Genomic DNA, 25,044 nt, shown 5'->3' on the forward strand with positions numbered 1-25,044 from the left:
GAATAGGGTAGAAGATTCACACTTGCCCCTAGATCTAAAAGTGCTCGATCAATGGAGTTATCTCCTATGACACAGGAAATAGTGGGAGCGCCAGGATCTTTGAATTTTGGAGGGGTGTTGTGTTGGAGAATCGAACTTACCTGTTCAGTAAGTAGGACCTTTTTAGGCACATGTGTCCTAGATTTCCGCTTTTGGGTGCAAAGGTCTTTGAGAAATTTGGCATAGGAGGGAACTTGTTTGATGGCATCAAGGAGTGGGAGGTTGATTTTAACTTGTTTGAAGACCTCCATCATCTCTTCTAGTGAAGTTCCCTTTTTGCCAAATGGAGAGGGTGCATTAAGTGCTTCAGAGAATGGAGCCTTTGGAATGTGGGTTGTAGCAGATGGTGAACTAGTTGAAGAAGGTTTTGGATTTTCATGTGATATGGTCTGTTCCTCTTCTTCACCTTCCTTATTGTTACCCTCCCCAACCTTATTATCTATTATACGTCCACTCCTTAGGGTAGTCAAAGCATTGGCTTGCTCATGATTTAGTCGAGTTTCTTGAGCCACGTATTGTCCCCTAGGATTACTCATTGGTTGACTTGGAAGCTTACCTTCCTCTCGCTTGTTTAATGCATTAGCTAGTTGACCCATTTGGGATTGCGTGTGAGAGTGCAATAGTTGTGTGTTTGCCTTCAAACTTTGAAGGGCAGTCAACACCTTCTCCTCAAAGGCTGTATTTCTTTGGGTTGGAGGAGGAGGGTGCTGAAATTGATTTGAGGGACGGTAGAGATGAAAATTCTGAGGGTTTTGAAAATTTTGGGAGAAGGGTTGGGAGGTATTAGAAGCTTGCTGCCTCCAAGAAAAATTTGGATGATTCCGCCAACCCGGGTTATATGTATTGGAAAATGGATCATTACCCGGTCTGGGCTGTGTTTGGGCAGCATTGATGTGTTCTTGCACGAGTTCGGGATATTGGGGTGCTGAGGGGCACTCATGAATAGGATGCGATGGGCTAGAACAGATAGCACACACTTGTGCTTGGGAAGAGCTAACGACATGTCCTCCTATCATTAGTTGGTCAATCTTATGGGACAATGCATCTACCTTGCTAGACAGGTCCGTAGAATGACTTATTTCACAAATGGCCCCTTTTCTTTGAAAATTCGGGGATGCTTGACGAGAACATGAAGCATGGTGGAGGGAGTTTTCATGAAGATTTTCAAATAGTTGCCATGCTTCATGCTCATTTCGAAGCATGAAAGTCCCCCCGCATGCAGCATCGATCATCTGACGGTTTCGTTCAGTCAAACCATCATAAAAACATTGCACTAGCTGCCACTTAGGTATTTGATGATGAGGGCATTTACGGATTAGGTCCCGAAATCTCTTCCAAGTTTCATGAAATTCTTCTCCCTCAGTTTGGGAGAAGCTTGTAATGGCACGTCTAAACTAGTTCGTTCTTCCTATGGGAAAGTATTTTTTAAGAAATTCTTATTGCATTTGATCCCAAGAACGAATTGAGTTAGCTTCTAAAGAATTCAGCCATTGTTTGACTCTATCTTTAAGGAAGAAGGGGAATAACCTAAGTTTCAGAGCATCATCAGTGAAGTTCTGAATCTTGACAGTGGTGCAAATCTCAAGAAATTCATCTAAATGTTTGTATGGGTCTTCGTTGGTGAGCCCATAAAAAGATGAGAGCATTTGGATCACACTAGACTTTATTTCATATTGTACAGCTGCTACCTCAGGTAATCGAATGCAAGATGGGGAAGTGTAAATAGTGGGAGTAAAGTACTCCCTCAGGAGTTTGGGTTGTTCTTCAGCCATCTTAAGAGGTGGGGATGATCCTAATGTTTTGATCTTAGCTCGAATGTTCCTAAGGGTTCGTTCTATTTCAGGGTCAAAATGTAATAGGTTTTGTACTCTAGAACGACTACCGTGCATACACTAGTACTCGATCAATCAAGCATGCAAAGAGAGAAAAGCATATCAATCCTAGTCTTTGTCCTAAAATCACTAGACAGCTCCTAACTGGTTTGAAGAGGGCACCTAAGCCTCCAATCCGGTCTAATGAACCGAGTTGACCAGGTAAGCTCCTAGGTAAGTGGAGGGGTCACGATGCGTTCGCAAAGGTCCCACTTAAAACCCACTTGCCTCGAACAGATGAACTGTCTCCCTTACAGGGACAAAGCTTGCCTAGACATCAACTAAGCCATAGAGCGAAATTGGTGCAACCTTCGGTGATCTTCGTCCTATTGAGCTCGAATGTCCCTAGGAGCCAACGTCTAATTGATTTTAATTAAAGTGACACTATGTGAGATTGAGTTCACCTAAGTTGGGCAAGAATCCGGTGATGAAATCCGGCTCTTATCTTGTTGGGGTGATTGCCCTTACTATGTGCGGATTAATTTGTGTATGTGTATCAAGCATACATTCACACTTTTGCTAAAATTAAAATCAAACAATCACCACAAAATTTCAAGCTAATAATTAATTTAAATAAGAAAGGTTTAGAGGTTACCAAAGAAAATTTCCCCAGCAATTTATTTTTTTTTAGCAAACCTCCAAAGCATTCCTTTTTGATAGCCCAGCAGTTCTCTTTTTGATCATCCCAGATTTTTCCTTCGATTCCTGATCAAATAAGATCAAAAGAAAATTTAAAAAAAAAAATAGTAGACGAGAAAAAAAAAAGATAAGAAAAGTAACAATAATAGAAAATAATTTTTATATATATATATATTTTGTAAGTTTTTTTAATTAATTAATTTTTTTTTAATGATAGGAAAAATAACTATGCTAGCAATCCCTGGCAACGACGCCAAAAATTGATCGGTTCTTTTCAATTTCAAAAATAAACCACGCAATAGCACGTATCCTGTAGGATAGTGATTACGGGTGTCGGTCCACAGGAATTGGAGAATAAGTTATTTTTCCTAATTAAATAATTACTTCAAAGGGCATAAGCTAGAGTAAATGATAAAAACTAAGAATTAATATGGATGTAATAGTATGAATTATCTATGGAGAGAGGTGTTTAGGGCTAGATTCCACCGATAGATTTATATCCATGACGCTTTCAATGATTGAGTTGTATGTGAGACTTGATTGCTTCCGACTACAAGCCAAAGCAATCACAAAAGAAAATTATAACTAATTCCCAGCATGAATCATCTAAGTCTAGCACAAACCATCTACTCTAACGATAAGCATGACCTGTCTAACCTAGCATGATGCATCTGATCATTAAATCATTAAACATGAAATCGATGTCACATGAATATCTTCTCCAAACCACAGGTGTTGGATTTGATGAAATAGATCAATTTATGTAAAATATTTCATGCAAGATAAATGATTCACATAAATTGGATAAATCGTAAGATCAATTAATAAATTCTTCATCATGCAACAATCTTACAATACAAACTCAAATCAATAAAAATGAAACGAATACTCCTCTATGGCTTCATCAAACCCCTAAACCGAGATTTAGCTGCTCATGATGCTCGGCGACTTTGATCGGCTTGCTAAGATACTCCACGCCATCCGCCTCAAGTTCTTCCTTCTTTTTCTTTTTTTTTTCTTTCTTTACTAACTCATCCGCTCACAGCATCCTTCTTTTTTTATTCTCCCTTCTTGGCACCATAACAGAGCATGCTCTGTTCTTTCTTTCTTCTCCCCCGTCCTCCCCTCTCGGCTCTCTTCTTCTACCCTTTATATAGATCTCTCCCTGGCAATGAATCCAAGGGGAACAGACGCATGATCCTTGGGCGGAATGCGCATCAACGGCTGGATCATGGGAACTGGTCGCGGAAGAGTGGTCGGTCGAAGATGAATACGGATGGGAGAAGGGGTTGAATACATGTCCCGATTTGGATGCGTGATCCTTGGCTTGATGCGGGAGGCTGAATCACCGGCTGCTGGGATGCAGGGGATACGCTGGGGGGAGCCAATCGGAGGATCGATGGGAATCCGGAAGAGGAAGAGGCGGAATGCCATTTCTGTGATTCGGCAGCTGGTGGCTGGTGTGGATCCGTGGATGGAATCATGCTTCATTGCTTTCCTTCTTTGGACCATTGGCTGCTGGGAGGTGAATCCGGAGGAGTTGCTCGCTGGTGTGCTCGTTGGATGCGGCTGGAATGGGCTGATGGCGCTGGTGCACTACGTGGATCACGGAGGAAGAAATGGATCACGAGTTCTCGGTGGAGGCCGGATCGCAGGAAGATGAGATTGGCTCCGATGCATCACGGGCGGAAAAAAGGCCGGCGGATCTGGTCACAGGATCGTCGGGAGGTCGCCGTGGAAGGTGGACGGCCGCGGGATCTGCGGGAGGGGAAGAAGATAAACAGTGAAATGCATTTTTAGTTTTTTTTTTTTATAACACTGTTCATATGAACAGTGTTTTCACGAAACACTGTTCATATGAACAGTGATTTCAGTAATTTTCGGAAAAAATTCTTTTCTTGCTCTATTTTGACGTGAAAATGGGCATATGTAGATTTAAATTAAACGTCTCTCCTGTTTTGCTTAATTTGGAAATGTGATGCGGAGATGGAAATTTATAAACCGTTGAATTGCTTGGGTGCATGCATGTCAGTTGGGCATTGGGCTCGAACCCAGTGTTATTGAACTGAAACGTGCTGGCTGGTACGCTTGGAAGGCGAGGACATGTGAATTATTTACTTCTTATCATATTTTAAATTTATTTCAAAGATTATTCTATTTTATGGTAAAATAAGTGGTTATCCGTTTAAGAACATTGATAAGTGCTGGAAAAAGAATATTAAATTATAGATTATTCAGCACTTATCAGTGAGTCGGATAATTCTGCTCATAGAATTTTAGCTGTTGATAAGTGCTAAATAATGCATAAATTAATATCTTATTCATAGCACTTATCATTATTTTAATTCATATATTTTGTAAATTCAACTAAAAAATGTGTCACCTTCATCATTGCATTTTAATAAATTATTAAAGGTAATTCAAGTTTGATTTGATTATTTATTGATTAAGTTTAATGCATGCAGGTCAAGTCAAGCTTAATTAGGTAAAGCCTAAACGGACACTACATCATTTCACGATTTTATATTTTCAGAGTCGACTCCAAGAACTCTTCTCTAAAACTCAGTGCTTCCTATTAATTCTTGACTCTTCATACGTTCACCTAAATTTCTCCTCACTCATTCCAACTCTTTTTCCACATGATCCGATTTTAATAAAATCTCTTCAGTTATTTGTTTCTTATATCTCAAAGTATATCATCTAGTTGCACGGATCTCAAAGCCTCAACCCATCCTTATTCCATCTCTAAACACAACCCCCAACTCCTCTCCGTTAACAAAACAACTTAGCTTCTCTTCTCCCATTTCCCATCGAACAAACCAAACTTCTCTGCATCAACGTTCCAACTTCCCATGCTCCTCTCCGAATCCCCTGTTTCTCGTACATCCCGTTCATAATCCCATATATTCCACGGATAAGCTCTCAACAACGTCCACAAACAGAATCCCTGTTTCAAGATCGCAATTCATCCTCATCCCTTCTCAGCCGTGGGCAACATTCTAGCTTCCACGTCTCCGCGTTCATCCTCATCTTCCCAGCACTTTCCAATCTTTCCGTGATCCATTCTCATCTTCCTCTCTCCCACTGCATCCAGCTCACGGTTCATCGCTTCTTCCGGTTTCCTTCCATTCCGTGTTCATCTTCCACGTCACCTCCTCCCAGATTTCGTTTGCATCACCCAAAGATCTCTTCCCATTCCGAGAGCATCAAAGGATCTTGTTTCAGCCGATTCCTAGACTTCATCCTCCCGAGTCCCGAGCTTCACGGAAACCAAATGCATCATCCCCTGTTTTAGAACAGAGCCCGGATTTTCCTAGCAAATCCAAGCATCCGCAGGCCATTTCGCATGCGATTCGTTTCCACCTCTCCATGATCTCCTTCTTCCAAATTTTCCCCATCCTTGGATAAGCTTCAACCATCCACGGATTCGAAATCATTTGGATCACTTCCTCCCAGCCATTCTATCCTTCCACAAAATCCCAGCAACCTTCCGCGTCCATTCCGTGGTTCATGCTCATCTCCTCCTAACCTCCTTCGGAATCTACCCACCTGCCATCCTTCAACGGATCAGAACTGCAACAGTTTGCGGATCAAGCCCCCAGCTTATGCCTTATCCACCCGTTCGGAGGAGCCACAAGGAAGAGAGAGAGAGAGATAGGCTGCCTATATAAGGGAGGACTTCTGATGAAACGAAGCGATTCCTCCTTCCCCACCGGGGGGGCATTCCCTCTTCCCCCACCGGGGGTTGATCCCATCTATCTCTCACAGGCCAAGTTCCACGGGAAACAAAGGAGGGAGAAGAGTCTGGGCATTTTGGGAATGATTTCCCAAAGGAAGGAATCGATCTCAGGGGAATCACAAGAGGAAGAGAAGAAAGTGACGGGAGCCCGCTGCTGTGCTGCTGCTGCCGTTTACCACTGCATGGAAGCTTAAGCTCTTCTCTAGGGCTGGATGCAGCCCTAACAAAAGGATAAGGGATTTGTATTTATTTTTTTATTTTTATTCTTGGGGTTGTATGAACTTATTATTTTTAATGGATATCTTCTTTTGAATCATATTTAATTTCTGTGATTTTAAATATGACGTTTATATAATTGTTCTTCATGATTACTAGGTAAATATAAGATAGTCCATGCTTAAGGAAGATGCGATGTGCTGCCACCTTAGATTAGGGTAGACATTTCATACTAACTAAAGATGGATTATGCCTAAATTACTTTTGTGAATTTCTATTTAAATGCTTATTAGGCTTGTAGCCAATTTGCATGTTTATCCAAGAATAAATTAAAATATAATTAATCCTTGTTTCGATGTTAGTGGTGAATTTCTTGCCCTAGGTTCCCCCAAACTGATCATTTTAATTGCATTTCTTATTAAATTACTTAGTTTAATAGTCTTCACAAATTCTCTTTTTTAAATATTTTTATTTTTAAAGAAAAACAACTGTACCCCAATCCCTGTGGATCGATACCCGTAATCACTATCCTACCAGATACGTGCTATTGCGTGATCTTTAAAGTTGACTATCAGCTGTCTAGAGGCATAGGCTACTACCTTGCCATTTTGCATTAATACACAGCCTAGCCCGATTTTGGAAGCATCACTATAAATAGTAAATCCTCCATTTATGGATGGTAGAGTTAAAATTGGAGTAGATACTAACCTCTGTTTTGATTCTTGGAAGCGTTTCTCATAACTGCCGTCCCAAATAAACTTGGCCCGTTTTTTGGTCAAACGGATCAAAGGAGTGGCTATCTTGGAGAATCCTTCTACAAACCGTCGGTAATACCTGGCCAGTCCCAAAAAGCTTCTAATTTTCTTGACGTTGGTGGGACGAGGCCAATCTACCACTACTTCAATCTTCTTGGGAGCCACCGAAACTCCATCCTTGGAGATCACATGACCGAGGAAGGCCACGCTGCTCATCCAGAACTCGCATTTGCTTAGCTTGGTATATAACCTTTTCTTCTGAAGGGTCTGCAGTACCATTCTCAAATAAACTTCATGCTCTTCCCTGCTCCTTGAGTAAATCAGTATATCATCAATGAAGACTATCACGAACTGATCTAAATTCTGCTTGAAGACTCTGTTCATTAAGTCCATAAAAGCAGCTAGAGCATTCGTCAGTCCAAATGGCATAACCAGAAATTCATAATGCCATACCTGGTTCGAAATGCAGTCTTTGGCACGTCATCAAGCTTGAATTTTAACTGATGGTAACCGGACTACAAATCTATCTTGGAGAAGACTTGGGCACCTTGCAGCTGGTTAAACAGGTCGTCGATCCGGGGCAAAGGATATTTGTTCTTTATAGTTATCTTGTTCAGTTTCCGATAATCGATGCATAGCCGCATGCTCCCATTCTTCTTTTTTACAAACAGTACTGGAGCTCCCCATGGAGACACACTGGGTTGAATAAACTTTTTATCCAAAAGTTCTTGTAATTGTGTCTTTAATTCCCTGAGCTCAGCAGGGGCCATTCGATAAGGAGCCTTGGAAATAGGTCCTGCTCCTGCTGTGAGGTCAATAGTGAATTCGACCTCTCGATCAGGGGGTAATTCTGGTAATTCCTCAGGAAAAACATCCGGATATTCCTTGACTACCGGAATATCTTCTAGTTTGATCTCCTTTTGAGTATTTATAACGTATGCCAGATAAGCCGTACACCCCTTTCTTAGTGCCCTGGCGGCTCGCAAGGCAGAAATGAAATGCAGTGTTGAATTACATTGAGGAGGTGTATTGTCATTCAGAAAGAACTCTGGTTTCTCTGGCATCCGGAATACCACTTTCTTATGGTAACAGTCAATATGGGCATGGTGCTGGGACATCCAGTCCATTTCCAAAATGATGTAGAAATCATGCATGTTAAGCTATAAAAGATTTGCCTCTAACTCTTTTCCTCCTAACTGAATTATGCAGTTCTTGTATCTAGTGTCGACTATAATTGTTTCTTGGAGGGGTGTGGCTACATGCAATGGTTCTATTTTCTCAGATGTGCAATGTAACTGTTTGAAAAAACTAACTGACACGAAGGAATGTGTGGAACTAGAATCAAACAGAATAGAGGCATCAATCAAGTTAATTGGCAGTGTACCTGTCACCACTTGGTTGCTCGCACTGGCGTCCTGGCGAGTCAGTGCAAATACTCGGGAATTGTTCCTCGATCTCTGGACCTCGGGTGTAGGAGGTCTGGGTGCTCTCCTTGGGCAGTCGCGTGCCATATGTCCGAGCTGCCCGCAGGTAAAACATGCCCCAATTTTCTTCAGACAGGGCCCACTGTGATGCTTGCCGCAGCTGGGGCAACCTCGGTTCTGTCTTTTCTTAATTATAGGCCCCTTGATGTATCTGGGCCTACTGCTCTACCCTTCTGCTGGCCTGGCCTTCATCAGATCATTTCTTTCTCTGTCAGGCCTCATCAAGTCGGCCTCAACCTTCAAAGCCCGGTCCAGCACGTCTCTGTAGCAGGTGAATAGGTGAGAAGATATCGAGGATCTGATCCTATATCTTAGCCCCTGCTCAAATCAGCTTGCCTTACTTCTTTCATTGTCCATGAACTGGGGGCAGAATTGACCCAGTTCGTTGAATTTGTTGGCATACTCTAAGACAGACATATGATCGGACTGTGTTAGTGCCAAAAATTCATCTTGTTTCATCTGGCTGACCGAGTCCGAAAAGTATTGGGTGTAGAACAACCTTGTAAAGTCCCTCCAAGTTATCCTGCTGGCGGGGTATGCTGGTTCCATGGTTGTCCACCAAAATTCGGCGCTTCCTTTCAGCTGGGGAATGGGTAATTGGACTTTTGTTTCTTCAGAAAACTGGAGTGCTTGGAACATCTTCTCTATTTCTCAGATCTATGTCTCAGCTGCTATCGGATCCAGTCCGCCATCAAATACTGGTGGGTTCAACCGTCAGAACCTCTCATAATAGGAGTTAGCTGGTTGTATGGTAGCCAGCTGCATCTGCTGCTGCTGCTGGAGTAACTGCGCCATCAGCTGGTATACTCCAGCTAGATCTGCGTTGCCTGCCGCAGAGCATGGCGTATCCGCGAAATCGGAGTGGTAGCTAGGGTCTGGGGACGGTGCCCTCCTATCGTCTTTCATATCTTATAGTGGTTACTGCAATCAAAATTCAGAGTAAGATCAATATATCCTAATAAGCCATAACATTCTTAACTACCCATTAACCCAGATTTTATTGCTATGATCTTGTTAGTCCTAAAGCTCTGATACCACGAGATGTCACGCCTCGGATCCAGATCCGTGACATGGTCGTGCTATTGCCGACTACTGCCCACAATAGCACGCAGCCTCGTACATGGTTAACAAGTAGTCAAAAGCAGTCAAACTTGTATATATCAAAATATGTGCATTACAACATCCTGGTTGATATAAGGTACAGAGCTTCTACACAGTTTATATACACAAAAGTATATTCATATCACCCCAAAAATAAAGAAGCCCTGTTGCAAAAGAAAAATGCTTCTAGCAGCTGTCACTGGTGGTGATCTGAAAAAAATATATATAAATGAACAGGCATGAGCTACACGGCTCAGTAAGTAATCCTGCATAATCTTGTCGAATCAATTAAAAATGCTAAACATGTTTTAACAGGATTTGAGAAGCTGACATGTATACTATCTAATAAATCATCATGATAAAATATTTATGCTGAGTAAATAAATCAGTGTCCTATATCAATAAGAATTTTCATAAAATGCACACATAAAAACTGTGCCTCCGGCATGCCATGGTTATACTCTCAGATGTTACTGCGAAGTCATTATCGGCCACTGGCGGGGCCAGCTCAGTTATTAGGCGGCCACTGGCAGGCTGGCTCAGTCATTCTCGGCCACTGGCAAGGCCGGCTCAGTTGCATTCGATCAGTAGCTCTTAAGAGTCCGTAAACAATACTTCTTATAGGTAGTACCTCATGGATGCTACGGCGAATTCATTATCGGTCACTGGCAGGGCCTGCTCAGTTATTAGTCAGCCACTGGCGAGGCTGGCTCAGTCATTATCGGCCACTGGCAAGGCCGACTCAGTTGCATTCGGCCCGTAGCATTAAGAGCCCTTAGGCATCCCTTGCAAGAAGTGCATATAGCTAAATGCAATTCATCATCATATTTTACACTTATACCACAATTATACTAATGACAATCATGATAATGTAATCCAATTTATCTTGCAGGCATAATAAAATCTGCATAAGCATAATGCATATATAATCATAAATTGTATGACTAAAACATGCCACTTGTATTCATGATTCATAATTCATAATTTAGGATACACGATCTACAATAAGATTATAACGTGTTAATTATATGCGTGATTCATAGAAGATTAGGGCAGGTTATTTACCGTGATTCGCTTTTTTCCAGGTCTTTCGCATCCTGATGACGGATCCTGAGTCACCTAAAATCATATCATAACAAGCATATTATTTCTTTTTACTTGTTTGGATCCTACCCGAAATTTAGCCCAAGTCTAACGCAACCGTATTGGAGCCTTGATTGGGTCCATATGGGTTAATTGGCTTTCTAATTGGTCAATAGGCTTAATCTCAAGTTTAATTGGATCAAATTTTGGGTTTAGAGTCAATGTGGCCTATTTGGGCCTGAGTCAGGGTCAGCCCGAGGTCAATTTGGCATCACGTTAGTTGAATTGGGCTTAAATTAGGCCTGATTCATATTCAATTGGATCTGCTGGAATTAACTCAACTTAATTGGGTTCGAACCCAAATTAATTTGGGCTTAATTCGGTTCAGATTTGACCCAATTTGTAGTTTGGGCTCGTCCAGACTTAGCCCAATTTAATTGGGCTTGGGTTCAGGTTCAATTGGGTTAAAATTCCACTCAATCCCTCATCCGGGTTCACCCAAATAGATTGGGCCCGGTTTAATTGGGTTTACTTAACCCATTTTGATTTTTAGACTTAACAGGTTGCAGGTTCGGATTCGGATTCAACCCACGAACCCGTTATCAGGATTTTCCCCCCCCCCTCAGAGGCTTCCGCCTCTTCATCTCCCATGCCTCCCTCTCTCCTCCGGCTCTCTCTCTCTCTCTCTTCTCTCCTTCGTTCTCACCGAAAGGCTTGGGTGTTCCGGCCGATTTCTCAGCCTTCTTCTTCTTCTCCGGCCGAATCCACGGCCTCTTCCTCCTTCCGACCCCTCCCACTCCTTCTCTCTCTCTTTCTTTCTTTCTTCTTTGTTTTCGCCGAAACCTTAGCTTCCAGCCCATCGAAACCCTCCGTCTCCTCCCCTTCTACTCCTGCAGGCGACCGGGGAGACGAGGCTCCCCCCCGATCCACCGACCGAGGTGGAGTTTCCCCCCGGAGCACCGGCGGAAGGAAGGCCGGCCCCTTCCTCTTCTTCGAAGTGATGCCGGAGAAGAGGAGGAGCACCGGGAGGTACGGTCGCAGTTCTTCTTCTCCCTGCTCCGATCACGGCGAGGTAAGGCCGCAGTTCGAGGATGAAGCCTCTACAGTCCGGTGAGTTCATTTTTTTTTCTTTTCTTTTCTTCCTTTCTTTTTCCTTTTCTTTTCTTTAGTTCTTCCCTCCGACACCACCACCTCTTGCCGGAGAAGAGGCAGTGGTCCGGCCGGGGCTGGCGGCCTTGTGGCCGCGTCTGCTACCAGCTCGGCCAGATCCGGCGGCCCGGGGCAGCCCTTCCCTTAGCCGAGGTTGCGGTGCCCCATTCATCCGCAGGCCGAGCTCGGTTGGGCTCGGCCTGGGTGGTCGTCGGGCCCGAGCTTGGGCCGCGGCCGTTCTCAGGCCGGCCCGCGGCCTGTGAGTCCGGCCCGACTCGTGGCCTGTGGGCCTTTCTCCCTCCCCTATGCCGGTTTTCTCTCCTCTATTTCATTGTTGAAATAGAGGGGAGAACACCTTACAGAGAGGTTTCTCCACCCCTGTTAAAATCCTAACCCCAGTGTTCCTTACCTTGGTCGGTTTGCAGTCGGGCAGTGACTCTTGGGTGGTACCTCCCTCCTCTCCTAGAGCTTCAGGGTTTCTTCCACCTTCGGCTCCAGGGCTTCGACTCTCTAGCTTAGTGTTCTAGGGGCCAGGGAATAGAGGGTCCATTACTTTGGGTTACCGGCTGAGGCTTAAATACTTTTGTTTGAGGGATGAGACCCCTTCTGAGAGGTCCCATCCTCTCCTTCCCCTTTGCTCCGGGGGCTTCCAACTGCCCCCATTGTCTCAGGCCCGCCGGAATTGGCTACCAGCAAGGGTGCGAGGTGGCGGGCCCAGGTCTTGCATGGCTGGGGGTCCCTCAGTGAGGTCCCATCTTCCCCTGCCCTCTGGCTCCGGGAGCTTCCAGTTGCCCCCCTTCCTCTGCCATTGAGCGTAGTCTTGCCACCAGGGCGCGAGGTGGCCCTCCCTCTACCGGCCAGCTATGGCCCTGTCACTTTCCTTCTCAGCATGAGGTGGCAACCGTCATGAGGTGGCAACCCACGGTTGCGACCCTATCATTACTACCCATACAGTAAAATCGGGCCCAACCCCCCCCCCCTAACTGGGCCTTAAAATATTAGGCCCAGTTGGTAGTGGGCCCGGACATTACATAATATCCAATTGATAGATAGACCGAGCACCAGAGACATCAAGTAAAAGAATAGTGTGAAAAGTGACAAGCTTGATATTGAGCTAAAGAATTCATCATAGTTAATTCCCTCTTATTGATTAAACATTTGTAGCCACAAGACATGCTTTGTAGCTCTTTATGAAATTATCAGCATTCCTTTTGATTATGAATACCCATTTGCAGCCAATAAGATGCTACGAAAGAGAAGACAGGACAAGAATCCAAGTGCCATTGGAGATCAAGGTGTTATACTCATCTACCATTGCTTCATTCCATTGATAATCATACTTGGCTTGTGTAATATATGTTGGTTTAATAGGACATGAGTGAGCCATAAAAGCCATGGAATGTTTAGTACCGAAGCGGTGTGGCTTTAATGTTCCATCCTTTGATTGTATAACCATATGATGGCCACCAACTTGAGAAGAGGAAGAACTATGTTTTGTTAAAGGGACCAAAGTTCCAGTGGATCGTACATATGTTAGATCACTATGTACACAATATTAGTAGATGGTACTGTGGAAGGCTATGGGTCGAAATACACATAGGGCTCATTGGAGTTAGTGGTTATGGCTTGATTAGGTAACATGTGCTTGGCGGTATTATGTGATTCAAGTTGGGTTGGGATGTAAGGCAGTTGGGCTTGCACCAAGTTTTGAGAAGTTGTAGGTTATGAAATGAGCTCAAGTAAAGTCCAAGGAAAAAAAGAGGTGCGTGGAATGCTACTGTTTAATTTGTGAGATAATAATAGTAGGAGGCTGCCGTATCTAAGAAAAGGAGTGCTTGTTGAAGATAATATCATGAGATATGAAAGTTTGTCTTGAAGGAGGATGATGACATTGATACCCATGGAAACTTGTAGGGTAACCACAAAGACACGTAGAAGAGAACGAAATTCTAATATATGTTTAGGATAAGATTGAAGACATGAAAAGCATAAGCTACCAAAGATTGAACAAGGGTGGTATTCACTTGATGGTATGGGAGATGGTCTGCCAGCCGTTCGATCAGGGAGGTCTGGAGATTCACTCTCTAGTCACGAGGCAGGAGGTACTCATTGTGAGACGCACAACTAGGTTTACCTTGGTGCCGAACAGCCTGTGGAGCGCTTTACTAAGGACCAAGTACAGAGCGCACATGGCGCTGGCTGACTTCCAGCCAAGGCGACACTGCTCATTCATATGGAGGGAGACTGCTCACACGCATGGGCAATGTTGGCTCACATCAGGTGGACAGTTGGGGATGGTAAGTTTGTTGATGTGCTAGAGGATAGGTGGGTGATAGAGCACCCGTTAATTTGGCTACTGACGATGATTGATTCAGCGAGGCTGGTGAGGCTTTCAATCAGTGATCTCATTATCTCTAGCGAGGGTGGGTGGGACGAGGGGCTGATCAGAGGGTCTTTGGGACTCAACTGGCTGAGACGATCCTTGCTATCCTGCTCCCTCTCGAGGCCACGGAGGATAGGTTGATTTGGGTGGCCACCGGGAGGGCCAAGGTGTGCTCAGCCGATGTGTAGGTGGTGAGAGCTCAAGGCGTTTGGACGGTGGCTGGATTTGGATGATGTGGGTCCATCCCCAGATTGCTCTGTTCATCTGGAGTGCTATAAAGTAGTGGATAATTGCACATTCTAGGGACATCTAGGTCTCCCCTTCTGTTTCTATAGCGCCTATGTATGTCCTCACATCCTAGGAGCCCTCTCGGCTACTTAAAGATGAACTTTAATGGTAGTCTACCAAACGACAGAGATTGTACTTGTATTGTTATTGTGATTAGGGACCATGAGTATAGGTTGGTAGCGGCGGGAGGGCGACGCACCTTCGAGACTTCAGTTCCTAAAGCAGAACTCAGAGCCGCATGGGAGGGAGTCTCCTACACGAGACGAGTTCTAGAGGCAGGGCGCACCATCCTGGAGGGTGACTCAGTGGAGGTAATTGAGCGGATTCTACAGATGAGGCTGGAGATGTTTGATCACCTACTTCTAGATGACATCTGGAGGCTGCTGAGGGAATGTGATGCCTACTAGATTTTGCATGTGTTCCAGAAGGCTAATTGAGCTGCTGATTGGATCACCACCTTTGCTGCTCACTATGCTGAAATGATTCTCTAGATTCTCTTTGTATTTGTTCCTCCACCTCTGTAGAGTATTCTGTCTCTTGACTCTGATGGCAATGCTCCCACGAGACTAGTGTGAGCTGCCGATGTATCAAAAAAAAAAAAGATGCATTGAATATTATAGTTAGATTTCTTATTAAATAAATTAAGATTACGTATGGTAACCGATTAATGATAAAATTATCTATTTCAAAGGACATATCCCAAAATTTACATGGAACATTAAATTGAGCAAAAAGAGCAAGTCTGACATCTATAAGGTGGCGATGCTTTTGCTCTGTTGCCCCTTTTTGTATTGAGAAGTGCGGAGCAAGATAAATGATGGTCGATACCATTATCATTTAATTTTTTTGAAAAGGATTAAACTGAAATTTGCATGCATAATAAGTTTGTAAAAATTTTATTTTGCATTGCAAAATATTGTCAACATGCATGCAAAAATGCAAAAGACATGACAAATATCTGCTTTATTTTTCAATGGATAATACCAAAAGAAATGACTATAATCATCATGAAAATGAATGTAATATTGATAGCCAAAATGTGATGACATGGGTGCGGGTCCTCAAACATCTGTTTGAGAAAGTTCTAATGGATGTGAGGATTTAAAATTAGAAATACTTAAAGGTGAAGCATGATTCTTACTTAATTGACATGAAGAACAAACTGAAACATCATTTTCTTTATTAATAGACAAACTTAAAGCACTAAGAACTCGAGAAACAATCGGCATAGTAGCTTGACCTATGCATTGATGCCAAATAAAACGAGATATAAGAGTTGAAGCAACAAATGCAATAGGAGTCTACTTAGTGACATGATGAGCCAAGAAGTAGTAGGCACCATCCTTAAGCATTGTGCTAATTCAAATTTGAATCCCAAGAATTCGTTTCTAAAAATATGATGGGGTAATCCTTTGATAAGTTCCTACATGATCTTGGAGATTTAATGGATCCCAAGAGTTGTGTTTTCTAAAAATATGCTTTGGTAATCCCTTGATAAGTGGCTGCACGATCTTTGAGATTCAATAAATCCAAAGAATTGTTCTTTATAAAATATACTTTGGTAACCTCTTGATAAGTAGCTGCATGATCTTGGAGATTTCGGTCAACAATATAATTCTAATTGGTGACTCTTATTCAACGAATTTCATATCTCACCTGGGACGAGAGCTTGCTATAAATCCATTACACTATTTTTTAGGTATATATGGAAGTTCGCTGTTCCCCTGAAGGGCGCCTGTTTCTAAGTCTCGATAGACCAAACACTGATTGAGTGTGCTCAAATGCTTTGCTGTAAGTCCATTTCCACCCCTATGACTATGAAATCATGCCCCTGATCACCATCTGATATTGCACTTCTTGATTAATCTCTAAACCTCAGTAGGCGCCCTTCAATACTTCATGACCTTCACTAAATTATGCATATCAATTTCTTCATTATACTACTATAGATCACCGTCGCCTGGTCAATCGTATCATTCATTATATTGGCAGCATACTTGATCATTGACTTTAAATTTTGGCAGTCCACCGTAGACTATGCATATTTTGACACAGATTGGGCCGCGTATCCTATCACTCACCAGTCTACAAGTTCCTATGGGACATTCCTTGGTGCAAATTGCATTTCTTTAGGTGCAAAAAAGCAGCCCATGATTGCTTGCTCGAGTGTTGAAGCTAAGTTCTACTCCATGGCTTCTGCAACTGCCGAGCTTGTTTGGATTATTTATATTTGTAGAGACCTAGGCAAAGCAACTCTTTCATCCACCTACTCCTTTCTGTGACAATCTTGGTGCAGTCTACATAACTATTAATCTTGTGTTCCATGCTCGCACCAAATACATAGAGCATGATGTTAGAATATAGGAAGAGAGATTTTCCTAGAGAGGAAAGGAAGAATAGCCGAAATATTTTAAAAGTTTTCTATTCACTTTAACTCTTGCCTCTTTTTTTTCTAGGTACATATATAAACCCAATACATGAACCACTTAAATGTACATAGAAAACCCAAATACATGAACTAGCCAAATACATGAATTCTTAAATTCACAGGAAAACCAAATTCATGAACTCACCCATAAATGAATCAGCACTCTAAAGGTGACCCTTCACACATTTTTGAATCTCCCAAAAGACATTCATTGAATTAAGTTTATTTTCTCAACACATGATTACCGCTTTATTCATGAAAAGGTTGCCCTAGAACAACTTACAACCTCGGTTGTTTATTCTTAAAACCAACTGGTAGACATCTTCACTAATCCAACCTCTGGACCTCATTTCTATGCTCTGTGATCCAAACTCAACTTCTGCCGCATACTGAGCTCGAGGGGCAGTGATAGCAGGAAGAATTCAAATCATTCAAATTCAAATGAAGCCAAACTGAAAGAAGATGGAAGAAGCCACAAATCAAGGAGCTAACGCTGTTTATTATTAGCTTCTTTCTAACCTGGACTACTCTTTCTTATCTGTCTCTGTTTATTATATCAGACCACACAGATCTCTCAACCATATATATGTACATCACATGAAATTATAAATATAAAAATATCTCTGTCTCGCTCACCTTGAGATAGAGACTTCATTTTGATTTCCTTCAAGTCTGACTTTTGATATGGCTGTCTTAGCAATATTATTTAACAAAACGAAGGAAGAAATTAAGACTAGTTAGCTTTCAGAACAACTTTTCAATTACTTGAAAATTTTAATAGCACAACACTATTTGAGCCAATGATGGACCTCACAGGTCCGACCTGTCTGTATAAATTTTAATATCATAACACTCTAACTGGAAAAGGTGACAAGAATTTATCTTCAGATCATGACGCATAACAGTGATCTTTATTTTAGTTTTGTTAGCAGTTACTTACACTGGAGAAGTGGAGAACATTTGCTACACCCTTCTTCTCCATGATAAAATGACTCAAACTCAAGAACAAAAACTGATTCCCACAAATTACAAGCACAAATTAACCCTTCTCCCTCCAATTATCTTCAAATCCCAAGCGATGCGAGTCCACGGTAATAACAACGAACACTCGGCCGCCGACGGGCCAAACCGGAGCACCAGCGTCTCACCGCCCCGTCTTCTCGGAGAACCCCTGGAGCAACGGCAAAGAGTCCGCGCTCCACCCTCTCCTGATGTCCACGGGGCAGCAGGAGCAGAAGTCTTTCAAGTCATCGAGATTTGCCAACTTGGTGGCGGACGATGAAGAGGAGGAGATTTGGCGGAGGATTTCCTCGAAGCTCGACTCGTCGCAGGGGACGGCGAGGGGGCCGGCGTGGGCGGAGAAGCCGTACTCCTCCTCGGCCTCCGAGAGGAGCTTCCGGAACGCCGGGTGGTTGAGATGCGCCGCGCGAACCACGAAGCGGCGGCCGCTGCTCCCTACGCTGACGGCCACGTGGCCGGCGGGCACGTCCGCCGGCGCCCGCCAACCTCGCCCCAGCGCCGCCCTTGTCCTCCACTTGCGGAGCATCTGGCGCACCCTCCCCACGTACCGGATCATGCCACATTTCCCCATGTCTCTTTCTCTGTCGTCTCTTTCACTTTCTTCTTTTGGTTCTGGCTCTGCTTCCGCGGAGAGAGAGAGAGAGGGAGAGGAGGGGGATGGGAAAGGGGAGGGATAAATGGATTGGAGATGAAGAGAAAAGGCTTGGCGTTAGGGGTTAATTACGAGAGGAGAGAGAGAGCGGTGGTAGCGCGTAAGGACCGGAGATAGGGGGAGCCAAAGATTCTTCGTGCGACAGCTATTACGTCGTACGGATTATAATCATATTTATGCGGCTTCTTGGATGGGTTTTTATTATAGCTTTTACTGTGACTACTTCATTAGATTTTGATGGACGTCGAGGGGACGTGTTGTATGTTGAGCAGTAACATAACATGCTGGTTTTCACCGAAGAATCCAATCCACGGCGATTGCAAGTGCCCATGATGCATGCAAAGCGCAGCTTTGTTATAAACCGCATCAGATCCATCATCCATGCAATGAGTTCTTTTCTCTTCTCTCCTCTCGTTTCCTTACCAGGTTTATATTACATAATTACTAATATATATATAAATTATAGATAATATAATATAATATAATTTAAAATAATTATAAAATGATAATTATGCTAAAACTTGGCCACCGAATGCAAAGGTAAGTGCCACACGTAAGGTGGCAAGAACCTCATGTGTGTCGTACCATCCTTTTACTGCTGGTTGCAATGTTCGGGGCGTTTTTTTTTTTTTTTTGGCTCGTGGAATCTTGGGATCCCGTACCGTGTAACATGACGGTGGAAGTCCTCCTCTTCAGTTTCTCAAGGCTTCACACGGAGTCGTATCTGCATGGGCTTCTTCTGATCATTAGTTAGTACTTCAAAATATATGGGCGGCTAGCTGAAAACTGGCACGAGTTCTAATTTCAATCCCATGAACGTGAATATAATTTGCTGGGCGACGACCCAGGCTTCCGCTCGGCCCGCCGACGAACGGCGGTGCCCCATCCTTGTCCATACAAAAAACATATCAAGAAAAACAAATTTTTGTTATTCCCAACCACAAGGTGCCTCCACATGATCTCGTTCGCACGTGCCTCGCTTCCTCATTTCCTCATCTATATCCCATTGTTCTCTTTCACCCTCTCTCACTCTCTCTTTCTTCATGGCTGCCATTGCCATCTTCCACTGTTCCTCTCTTCCTCTCTTCTTTTCTTCTTCTTCTACTCTCTCACTCACACTCTCTTTCTTCCCTTAGTCTCCCTTCGGAGGGAACTATGCTCTCTTACACCTTTTCTCACCTCTGTCTCTCTCCACTCTTCCCACTCAAAATCTTCTGCACCATCATCTCTCAACTGCATCTTTTTCTCTTCTTCCTCTTTTCCATGTGTGTGCACATGTACGAGAGTGAAAAGGGGTTTTTCCTTTCACTCACTTTCTTTTTTTTATTTTTTTTCTTCTCTCTAATAATTTCTTATGAAAATCTTTTGTCTAAAAACTAGTATATCTTTATTGTATAAAAGTATTATAAATGAATAATCTAGTAGAATAAAATCAGAAAATTGAAAAGAGTTTGTTTGGATTGAGATGTGTGATATACACTATCCTAAAAATATGATTCGTCCTCTGTGTATAGGTTTGCGGTAATCTTGCCTCTAAGATACAACAACCTAATTTTGTCTGATTCTCATCTAACGAGCACGATTGCTAGAAAATCTTGACCTGACCAACTCCTCAGATGCCTAGATGAAAAAAAATACCTCAAAAGAGGTTTGGAAGAAAAAAAAAAGAAAAGAGAAGAATTCTTTGTTTCGTCTCAAGAAGCAATGAAGTAGTAATGTGGATTGATTAATCGTTCTTTTCAGAAGAGTCGCAACTCTTCTAAAAGATGCATCTGAAGAATGCGACTCTTCTGAAAGATGCGTCTGAAGAAAAGAATAAGAATTTTTAATTTTTAAACCATCTAAAATTTAGGGGATAAAGATGGTGTATTTATTTTTTAAAATTAAATCTTTTTTCTAAGTTAAGACTCCAACAATCCATCACAATAGATTTAAATTTAGAAAAATTATAAAAGAAAATTAGGCAACTTATACTGTGCAATGGGAGAGGTGTCTTGTGCGTAGTCCCTTAATTTTTTATAAAAAATTTATTAAGGTTGGCCCAAATTTCTAGTCGTGGCCTATATGATAATTCTCACATAGGTAAATCCTCTAAGGATATTTGTGACCTTAATACCCTATAGATTTCTATCTTGGACTCATTAAGAGAATAACTCAAACTTTTTAATATATATTTTGTTACTCAGAAGAGCACTCATTATAGAGATGGAAGCAAATATACTCCAAAAAATATGCTTTGATACAATCACTCAATCAATTTTATTTCTACCATATTGAACATTTTTCATGAAATCTCCAATCACACAGATTGGGTATCCATTGTCGGTGACCAAATAATGGGCTTAAGTCCCATCCCTCTCGATAATTCTAGGATTCTACTCCTAGACAAACTTTTGGTTAAGTGATTTACCATGTTTTTCTCAAATTTGACAAATTCTAACTTAATGACATTACTCTTTTTGAGTTGTCTTATAGATTTATGATAAATCCAGATATGCCGATTCATCTTTTTGTTAGTACTCTTTTGATTTATTAGTTCTATTACGACCTATTATCATAATGGATTGATATAGCTAGAATTGGCTTAGGTACTAAAAGTAGCTCTGTGATAAAATTTTTAATCCACTATACCTCAGTACAGGTCTCTATAGTGCTCTGATATATAATAGTTTGCCTGTATGATCTCCAAGCAACAACAGCAATATCGAGAAAAAAGAAATATCTAGTGGTTAATTTAAGAACAAAAGAATCAGTAATCCAATTTGTATCACTATAACCCTCAACTATCTTAGGTATCCAGTGTAAAAAAGAGAAAGATCAAGACTTTCCTTATCATATCGGAATACCCTTTTAATGGCTGACCAATGAGATTGATTTGGATTTTGAGTATACATACTTAGTCTTCTTACAACATAGCCAATATCAAGTCTTATCCTATTTGCCATAGATAGGAGAGAATTTATGATTTGAAAGTATCTGATTTGATCAACTAGTTCACCTAAATTCTTTTTGAAATGAATACTTAGATCATAAGGGGTAGATATAGATTTTTTATCAAAGTAACCAAATTTTTGAATTATTTTCTTGATGGAATGAGCAAGGGAGAGAGCGATCCCTTCAGAGGATCTAATCAGCTTCATCCCTAGGATGATATCAGCTTCACCTAAATCTTTCATATCAAAGTGATTTGAAAAAAGATGTTTGATTTCAGATATGATTTTAATAGAAGTTTCAAAGATTAGAATATCATCGACGTATAACCAAAGGATCACACAATAATTGTCGATGATTTTGAAATACACACACTTGTTATGATCATTGATGGAGAAACCAAAGAAAAGAATGATTCTATCAAATTTTTCATGCCATTATTTAGGTGCCTATTTGAGACCATATAGAGATTTAACAAGTTTGCAAACCTTGTTCTCTTGTCCCTTTATAATGAATCCTTCAGATTGTTTCATATAGATCTGTTCATCTAGATCTCCATTTAGGAACGCAGTATTCACATCCATTTAATAAATGATCAACTTATGGATGGAAGCAATGGCAAGAAGGGTTCTAAAGATAGAGATTCTAGCTATAGAAAAATAGGTATCAAAATAATCTAAACCCTTTTTTCTGGCTATACCCTTAGCCACTAATCTAGCTTTATACTTTTCTATTGATCCATTAGGTCTAAGCTTCCTATATAATACCCACTTACAACCTAATGGTTTACTATTTGAAGAAGATCAGTTAGGATCCATGTTAGATTTTGGATAATTGAGTTGAATTCGGAGTTGATGGTTTTCTTCTAGAAAGGGGCATTAGGTAAAGACATTGCCTCTGCAAATATGGAAGGTTCACCTTCAACTAGAATTAACTAGAGTTTGATGTAAAATCTTTTAAATATTGTTGGTTCTATGAGATATTTAATTTATTTCACTGCTTGTTTATGATATCATGTTGAGATGCCTTGAATGCTTGTGGAGAGAGTTTTCTATAGTATGCAGTGGTTGTCGTATTTCCTGGCTCGTGATCTTGAGTCGGGGGTGTGACACCGAAAGAGTAAAAGTGGTTTTCTCTCTCACTCACTTGCTCTTTTTATTCTCTTTCATCCCTCTAGTAATCTCTTCCCTCTCTTTGAGCTAGCCTAGGGGAGCTTCCACTATGTCATCTCCCATTATCATCCTATGCATGATAAGAGACGGGGTGACATTCTGAGGAACCCTATGAAGTGATCTAGTTACCTAGTGGTTCATATCTACGAGGTAAGTAATTTAATGCTTCTTGGTGTGTTTTCTAAGAACTCTTGGAAGATTATAATTTATATTGCTTGATAAAATAGTTTTGATGGTTTTTGCATCTGTTTAATTAAATGGTCAGGCATGTTACATTTTTATATCTAAAAATGGTATAGGGATCAAATATGTATTTTGATATTTTCATAAATAAGTTAATTTGGATATGATATGTTTTGAGTAATAATTTTGAAATATTTGACTAGGTAACTTGTTAAAATACTTTTAATATATTTAACATATATAGTTATGATCTATGCTGGTCCCGCCAATAGGGATTATACGTTAGCTCTGTCCACTTATAATTTAAAAATCTACTTTTAACTCCGCACCACTGGTTATTAGAATAGTAATATTTGGATGCCATTATCTATTATCTATTATTCATTATCTAACCCATGCCACTGGGTTATGTGGCCATTGCCAAATATTGAACATATTATTAGTTTGTCAAAAAACAATTTTTAAAAGAAAACAAAATATTATTCTCTAATATTTGATAAAAATGAAATTTTGCCTAGTCAATGATATATTATTATGTTGATTTTATTATCTGTTGAAATGCTCTGACCCACTCTGAAACGATATGAAGCTTATTATTCTTCTTTCTCTATTTTTCAGATTTTGATCCTTGATGGGTTGCGAGACTTTGGAGAGCATGTTAGATTACTTGGAGCAATTTAGCAAATCTTAATTCTTGATGATTGAGGTTGTTTAATTATTGAATTAACATTGTTATGAAATAATTAGATTTGTTGTTCAAGTAGCTTTACATGCCTGTTTGGTTCGCCTTACAGGCATGTGGCATTTGTTATGTGTTAGGTTTGGGGCTTGATAGGTTGACCATCCAATATAAATTTCATAGTGATGAACCATTGAGCTACTAATGATCAGTACAATATGAAAGCATTCTCCTAGCTAGTCTCGTGCATATGTTGAATTAGAAACCATCAACCACCATGCCATATTGTTCAACACTTCTCTGTATGGAAAACTAATTGAAAACATGTGCCAATTGACCCAGTAAATTAATGGATGGGGACTCTTATAGATATGAAGTAAAGAAGGAAACGTCAAATAGTGGCAGCCATTATTAATGCTTTATATGCCACATATGTTAGACTTATTCCTAATTTACAAGATGCTTAATGAGTTTTAAAGAACCTATCATGAATGGGAAGCTGATTAGATGCTTCCTCTTCCAGGCAGTTCTGCAAACTCCTGCACTCTGATGAAATGGGAAGTGTTTATACAAGGGTTGTATAATTTACCCCTCTCACCAGAAACACACACACACAAATTAAAAACCCTCCGACTATTCCCATCAGAACTGTTGTTTTAATTTCTTCCCTCCCTCAGCTCTACCCCTGTCAAGATCCCATTCGCTGTCCTTCTTCTCCCAGCAATTCGAACACTTAAGTTGCCAACCCCTTGGCAATGGCGACCATGGAGAGCCTCATTTGCCTCGTGAATCAGGAATGGGAAGCTGATTAGATTTTCGGATTTAATCTTTTCTCCAAAAGGAGAAAGATTTATCACGAATGTCATGTGTCCATGTCCATCTTGCTTATAGTACATCAACTTGATTTTTCTTGCTGGAAAATGGATAAGACATAGTACTAGGATGTAATTGCACATGCTTTCAGAATTTAATGCCATATAATAATTTGCAGACTAGCGTTTTAAGCATCTTAAATAATTTGGAAGAACAACAAATTATATAGACATGTGTAATGTGTTGCTGGATTATAGTTTAGTAGTTTTGCTTTTATTCAGTATGTTAGTGATAAAAGAGACCAGGGATGGAATGTTCCCTTGACAAAGGTTGAAACTCTCTTTAGGGAACTCTCTACAAAAATAACCACAATAACATATTTGCTAAGATATAGATTTTCTTTATAAATTTATAGATTC

General features: G+C 41.2%; 1 protein-coding gene and 1 non-coding gene across 2 annotated transcripts; one reads left to right on the forward strand and one right to left on the reverse strand.

The window, feature by feature from the left end:
* Positions 1–1,329: 1,329 nt before the first annotated feature.
* Positions 1,330–1,435, forward strand: LOC120107885. Its single transcript, XR_005509492.1, has one exon. It is a non-coding gene; the product is annotated as a small nucleolar RNA R71 (small nucleolar RNA).
* Positions 1,436–18,067: 16,632 nt separating this feature from the next.
* Positions 18,068–18,849, reverse strand: LOC103714966 (auxin-responsive protein SAUR24-like). Its single transcript, XM_008802457.3, has one exon. It carries the CDS (start codon positions 18,764–18,766, stop codon positions 18,320–18,322), a length of 447 nt encoding a protein of 148 aa, XP_008800679.2. The 5' UTR covers positions 18,767–18,849; the 3' UTR covers positions 18,068–18,319.
* Positions 18,850–25,044: the final 6,195 nt, after the last annotated feature.

The sequence above is a fragment of the Phoenix dactylifera genome, unplaced genomic scaffold (genome assembly GCF_009389715.1).
Source record: "Phoenix dactylifera cultivar Barhee BC4 unplaced genomic scaffold, palm_55x_up_171113_PBpolish2nd_filt_p 001059F, whole genome shotgun sequence".
Lineage (NCBI taxonomy): Eukaryota > Viridiplantae > Streptophyta > Magnoliopsida > Arecales > Arecaceae > Phoenix > Phoenix dactylifera.